The sequence below is a fragment of the Mandrillus leucophaeus genome, unplaced genomic scaffold (genome assembly GCF_000951045.1).
Source record: "Mandrillus leucophaeus isolate KB7577 unplaced genomic scaffold, Mleu.le_1.0 Scaffold18, whole genome shotgun sequence".
NCBI lineage: Eukaryota > Metazoa > Chordata > Mammalia > Primates > Cercopithecidae > Mandrillus > Mandrillus leucophaeus.
In genome coordinates this window covers 3117831-3125121 of record NW_012101809.1, presented here as the reverse complement: position 1 = coordinate 3125121, position 7291 = coordinate 3117831, and the positions used below count along the sequence as shown (strand labels likewise).

General features: G+C 41.6%; 1 protein-coding gene across 1 annotated transcript in view; it reads left to right on the top strand.

The window, feature by feature from the left end:
• Positions 1-7291, top strand: part of LOC105537776 (chromosome unknown open reading frame, human C10orf76) — a 234786-nt gene that overhangs the window by 181382 nt on the left and 46113 nt on the right. The window contains exon 24 of the mRNA XM_011977448.1: positions 5865-5943. Within this exon, the coding sequence (XP_011832838.1) occupies positions 5865-5943 (79 nt within the window). The remainder of the gene's footprint in view (positions 1-5864; positions 5944-7291) is intronic.

Sequence of the window (7291 nt, the reverse complement as noted above, 5' to 3'; positions counted from 1 at the left end):
ATTTTGTATTTTTAGTAGAGATGGGGTTTCGCCATGTTGGCCAGGCTGGTCTCAAACTCCTGACCTCAGGTGATCCACCCACCTCAGCCTTCCAAAGTGCTAGGATTACAGGTGTGAGCCACTGTGCCCGGCCTGGTGTCTATTTTTATAAGGACACCAATCCTATTGGATCAGGGGTCCCAGCCTTATTACCTCATTTAACCTTAATTATCTTTCATAAAGGCCCTATCTCCAAATACAATCGCATTGAGGGTTAGGGCTTCAATGTCTGAATTTGGAGGGGACACAGACATTCAGTGTATAACAGTCTACTGTGACTCTTCTCCCTAGTCTCTTCTTTCCTTAGCTTCATTTTCTTCCTCACTCACACTAGACAGAGGTGAGGAAGTTGTGTCCCGTTTGCAGTATTCACCTTCACTTTTTGTAGGGTGGGGGTTTAGATGGAATGGATGGAGAGGAAATTGAACTCATGTTTTGCTCATTCATCTTTGGGTAGAAAAAAATGCCATTTCTTCTTTCCTGGAAGACTTTCATTTTAGGCATCAGCACCGGCCGTTGCTACCTGTTAGGTTTTGACCGGTAAAAATGAGAGAGAAGTACTGTTAGAATCTCCCAGAAACTCCCTTCCCAAAGGTTCAGAAAAGATGGTAGTAAATCCTTTTGGAGGTGCTACCAGTGAGAAGGAAGGCCTAAAGAAAATGGGGAGATTCCTTCTTCATCTATAAATCTGGTGCCTCATCTTTCTCCCACTAAGAGCTAGTCAAGCATGAGTCCTCATCTAACGCCTTGGCCAGGCGGGATGGTGTGGAATCACAACCCAGGTGAGCCTGGTAGTCATCAGACTTCCTGGGGAAGAAGCAGCTATGTAATTCAGTTACTGAAAAGGTGTGTCACTCAGCTTGGTCTGGCTTAGCCTGGTTCCAGTGTTCTGCCATTTCTGTGCCATGTCAGGACATTTTTCCATTTCAATAGTGCAAAGTACTAAGAACTTTAATGGGAAGCCCCCAAGCCCTGTCTGGAATTCCTTTTTTAAGAGCCTAGAGAGAGAAGAGCTAGTGCTAGACTATTTTTCTTACTGCTTAGGCTGAATACCCTCCACCTGGCATATCTCCAGGACATTAGGTTAGCACTCAGATTTTGCAGATAATAATCCCAAACAAACAAACAAAACGTAAGGCCGACACATATACTGCCTTTGTGGGTACTGAATTAGAGACTGCTAACTGAATGTAGACTGTTCCACCTTCCTCAGGTTTCTAAATAGTTTTTCAACCTGCCTGGTGGGAGACCTTAATCACCTGCTTAGATCTGAAGTTCTGAGATGAGATTGTCACAGGGCAGGTTGGAAGATGATTTTATCTTCATTCCAAATATGTATTCCCAGAGTGGTAAATCTATCATACCCTCAGGATAAGTTTGCCCAAACAATATCAGCCTGTGTGTCCTGCAGTATGAAGAACTGGTCACCCATAGAGCCAGCTGACACCTGATAAGTATAATGGTGAGAAGGGAAGGAAATAAGTGTATAATTTGAAGGTAATGCCTTCTGGATTTTCCTTTCTCTCCCTCACTCCCTCCCTTCCTGCCTCCCAGCCCCTCTTGCCCTTCTTTCCTCTTTCCTTTTCTCCTTCCCTCTCTTCTTCCTGTCTCTTTTCTTTCCTTTCTTATGTCCTTGCTTTGTTTCCTGGTGAAAGAACTGTTCAGGTAGAAAGGAAAGAGAATTACATCCCCAGCAATTCCATTCCCAGGGATTATTTCATTGTTCCAACCTCACTAGCTCCCCTGATTGCCCCGGTGGCCACGAACATTCCACCCAGACAGAAGCTAGGGTACTTGGATCTCTGTATTCTCCAAACCTAGGCAAGAATAAATAATAATAATAATAATAATAAACAAGAACAAGAACAAAACTTCTAGTTCAGTTGAGACAGGAATTTTTCAAAAAAAAAAAAATTCCTAACAAATGTAAGGAAAGCCTGATTTAAAAAAAACAAAAACAAAAAAAAAAAAAACTATAAAAGCATAAAATGTGGATGCATTTACAGAGTGCAAAATCTTTTTCCGAAGATACCTGTGGTCTATGGTAGATTGATTTGACTACTGTAGCTCCTTTCCGTCAATCCTGTTGGTCCTGGACACAACCCTATGACTCAAGACTCCACCCTGAGTGAACTTAAATTGGTGCTGCTGCTGGGATCGGTGGGATTATCAGTTCCTCTCTAAACTTGCTTCCCCTACCTTCTCATTGGGTTTAGGGTCCTGGTTTTCCTTTCTGCTTATGGGCTGTGGTCATCTCTGCCAACATCCTTGAGCCTTGCTCTCTGATTGAGAAAAATATTTGACCCCCACTTGGTCACAAAATTCTTTCCTACTTTGGATTTAGACTAAACCTCAGCCTTAACTTCCAGATATTATCTTCAGCTCTCTTGGTAGTTTCTAGAAAAATAAGTTGTTAGAACTCTCCTCTTGCTCCTGACTCATGTCTGTCATATTTGGTTTATTCATTTATTGAGGATTTATTGAGCACAAGCTGTGTACCAGGCATTGGGTTAGATGTTTGGCATTGCTTTTCCAAGTTTTTATTATTTGTACTATAAATGTTATATATTATGTTATATAAGTGTTATAAATGTACCCTCTCAGATTTAGCCCTCTTTCAACAAACATTTCTTATATGGCTGCAATAGACTATTCCCAGGTATTGTGATAAGTGCAGAGATTGGTATTATTTTTTTAAGGTTTTGGTTTATACTTTTATTACCAGAATTAGATTAAATGGTTCTATAGTTCTTTACTATCAAGAAGCTATAAAAGAAAATAGTGATTTGTTATGCTAGCTCATACATACACACACACACACACACGCAAACACACATATACACATGTGTACATGTTTTGTTTTTTATCTTTGAGACAAGGTCTTGTTATATTGCCCAGTCTGGAGTGTGGTAACACAAACACAGCTCACTACAGCTTCATCCCCCTGGGCTCAAGTGATCCTCCCACTTCAGCCTTCCAAGTAGCTGAAACTACAGGCACATGCCATCACACCTGGCCCTGGCTTATTATTTTTTTTATTTTGTAGAGACAGGGTCTCACCATGTTGCCCAGGCTGGTCTCGAACTCCTGGATTCAAGTAATCCTCCCACCTTAGCCTCCCTAAGTGCTGGGATTACAGTTGTGAGCCACTGCACCCAGCCCATGCACCCATTTTGTTGTTGTTGTTGATTTTGGGTAGAGTTTTTTGTGAGAAGACAGGGTTTCACTATGTCACCCAGGCTGGAGTGCAGTGGCACAATCTTGGCTCACTGAAACCTCTGCCTCCTGGGCTTAAGTGATCCTCCCACCTCAGCCTCCCAAGTAGCTGGGACCACAAGTGTGTGCCACCACACCTGGCTAAATTTTTTTGTATTTTTTGTAGAGACAGGGTTTCACCATGTTACCTAGGCTGATCTTGAACTCCTGAGCTCAAGTGATCCGCTCACCTTGGCCTCTCAAAGTGCTGGAATTACATGCGTGAGCCACCACGCCTAGCCCACACCACCCATTTTAATAAACTTTCTGTTTTGGAATAATTTTAGATTTACAGAAAAAGTAAAAAGATAATCCACAGAGTTCCTGGATACCCTCAGCCTAATTTCCCTCATTTTATGTCACCAAGGTACATCTATCAACACTAAGTAAATGGCATTATTATTAACTAAACTCCATGTTTTAATTAGATTTTACTAGTTTTTCCATTAATGTGCTCTTGCTGTTCTAGGGGCCATTCCAGGATATGCCTTTAATTGTCATATCTCCCCAGTGATCTGTGACAATTTCTCAACTCTTGTTTTTCATGACTTTTAGAGTCTTAAGAAAGTACCAGCTGAGCACGGTAGCTCATACCTGTAATCCCAATACTTTGGAAAGCCAAGGCAAGTGGATCACCTGAAGGGTCAGGAGTTTGAGAACAGCCTGGCCAATGTGGTGAAACCCCATCTCTATTAAAAATACAAAATTAGCTGGGCATGGTGTTGGGGGCCTGTAATCCCAACTTCTTGGGAAGCTGAGGCAGAAGAATTGCTTGAACCCAGGAGGTGGAGGTTGTAGTGAGCCGAGATCGTGCCATTGCCCTCCAGCCTGGGCAACAACAGCAAAACTCCATCTCAAAAAAAAAAAAGAAAAGAAAAGAAAGAAAGAAAGAAACTACCAGTCAGGGCCAGGAGCAATGGCTCATGCCTGTCATCCCAGCATTTTCGGAGGCCGAGGAGGGAGGACCGCCTGAGCTCAGGAGTTTGAGACCAGCCTGGGCAATCTAGTGAAACCTCATCTCTATGAAAAATGCAAAAATTAGTCAGACACGGCGGCACATGCCTGTAGTCCCAGCTACTTGGGAAGCTGTAGTGGGAGGATTGCTTGAGCCAAGGAAGTGGAGACAGTAGTGAGCTATGTTTGTGCCACTGCACTCCAGCCTGGATGACAAAGTGAGACCCTGTCTAAAAAAAAAAAAAAAAAAGATACCATTCAGTTATCCTGTAGAATGTCCCCTATCTGATATTTTTCTTGTAGTTAGACTGAGATATTAAGTGCCCTTCTCATCAGGTCACACCAAGGGTTACATGATATCTACATGATATCACTGGCAATATACAGCTTCATCATTTTGTTAAGGTAGTGTTTGCCAGGCTTCTTTGCTATAAAGTTACTGTGTTTCCCATTTGCTACTCTAGTCTTTGGCAATCAGTCACTAAATCTAGCGCACCCTTAGGATGAGAAATAAAGTTCATTTCCTATAGGGAGAAGTATCTACATATATATTATTTGAAATTGTTCTATAAGAAAGATTTGTTGGCCAGCTGCCGTGGCTCATGTCTGTAATTCCAGCACTTTGGGAGGCTTAAGCCTGGGCAACATGGCAAAACCCAGTCTCTACCAACAAAATACAAAAATAATTAGCCGGACATGGTGGCACGTGCCTGTAGTCCCACTAGGGAAGCTTAGGTGGGAGGATCGCTTGAGCCTGGGAAGCTAAGGATTCTGTGAGCCATGATCATGCCACTGCATTCCAGACTTGGTGACAGAGTGACACGCTGTCTAAAATTATATATATATATATATATATATATAATTTTATATATATGAGAAAAAACGAGATTTGTCTCTTCTCTATGAATCATTTATATTCGTATGGACTCATGTAAAACCATGATCTAAAACCTGTGTTCTTTTTGCTACACCAGGCAAGAAATGACAAAGACCTATACCAAGGCATTGGTTTCAGGGAAATTTATTTCAGATTTCAGAGATTTTTTAAGAGGTAGATTTGATAAGACTAGGTGATTTTGGATGTGACCAAGTGATGGAGAAGGGAGTGTTTTAAAATGACACTCAGCTTTTGGGTTGAATGGCCAGATATAAAATTTTGGTTTGAAACTACTTACTAACAAATATGAAGATTGCTTCTATTTAGCCTTTGTGTTGTTGGCCCAGCTTTGCCGAGTGCCCTATTCTCCTGAGTCGAAGAAGACAGTTTTTCTTTCTGATTGAAGCACCAGGGCCCTCTAGTGGACAGCCCTCTGGGTTCCCTTTCTCATCTGAAGGTCTCAATATTTTTGTTCGGCTTTGGGTTTTTTCCGTTAGTTCATTTGCAGAGCAGAGATGCTTGATTCTATTTTCTGTCTAATAGTAAGTCCTTCCCATTTCAGAGTTATCAATTCACCCCCATCTGTGACCTCCTCATGTTCAATAAGAGGACAGTTACCCAGTCATAATCCGTCCCATGCTCTAGTACTCTAAACCAGAGGGTACTTGATCGTTATTTTTTAACAGATGTATCCCCCTCTTCCATCTGGCACCATATTAATATGAATTCTTTGTTTCAGAGCCATCATCAACCACTTTAACCCCAAAATTGAGTCCTACGCTGCTGTGAATCACATATCCCAACTGTCAGAGGAGCAGGTAAGCCACTACTTTCCCCAGATGACCTAGTTGGTCATCTTGGTGGCTAGGATCAAGCAGTTGCCTTCTCTCTGATGACAGGGGATTTCTGTGACTGAGTTTTTGTGGGGGTGTCCAGGGCCAGGCTACTGAGAGGAATTAGTGTGGGATTGGTTGATAGTACTTTTAATAGAGTGATACTATCTGCCTTTGTGCCATCTGAAGGGTTTGTTAATTATATAGAAGATATGTAGGTGAAAATCTAGTGAATTATTGTTTTAGAGTGAGTGTGATAAGGCATTTCTTTTTTAAAAAATTTAGACAGAGAGTCATTTTGATTTTTGAAAATAAGAAATGAGAACTTAGAAATGGGTGAAACTGCTGATTGGAAAAACCCTGAGTTCAGCTTAATTTGAAGCTATTTGGCTCATTAAAACATGAGCCCTCATTGGGACAGCTTTTCCTTAGTAATTGAGTTCTCTTTGCCTTGAGCAATTATTTCTGAGGAGGTTTTTCTGTAGTATGGACTAAGCTGGAGATGTAGATAGCCTTGTGTCTTTGTTTTCCTTAAATCTGGCCTGATTTCCCCTTCTCCCAGAGCGTCTGCACTCAGCTCTGCATTATATAAAAGTACAGATGAGGCATTAGTGTGGCGGATTGAACTTGATGTGTCAAAATGAGACTCTCGAGTCCTTTTTTTAAAAGCACAAAATAAGACATCCTATTCATATGGTTCCCTTTCCTTTTAACCCTACTCCCAAATTGGAGGGGCCAGGGTATAGACTCCAAGCCAGTAGGAAGACCACATGTGCCCTGTTCTCCCTTTTTGCCAGTGCATCTTTGTAACCCTTGTTTGAGCTTCTTGCTGGCACAGCCAGTCAGCCAACTATGATTTGACCATGTGTTTCAATGTTCGTCAAAGCTATTCAGTTCTCCCAGCGAAGCACCAAGCAAGCCTTTTTCCTAACAGTCAAGCTTCTCAGTATTCCCACCGATGGCTCTTTTCTCAGCCAGATGGATAGGACTCTATTAGTCTGTCAGTTGTTCCCTTTGACATATTTGTTCTCTTTTGTGAGGCCAGCTGTGAGAATCCATCCTCACATTTAAAACTGCTTTTATAAATGGCCTTTATTTCCTTTTTTCGTCTCTGCCTGTGGAGCTATCCTGAGTCCTGTTCTTTGATGCTGTGCTGTCTGTGAGGTGCTTTGTGATGCTACCATTTTCTTGTTGGACTGGTTCACATTAATTTTACTATATCATTTTTATGCAAAATAATTCAACATCTTGAGTTTTATGCAGTAAGAGAAGGGGTGACTTCCCTACCACAGTGAACTCTGGTTAGTCTAAAAGCTTTTTTTTTTTTTTTTTT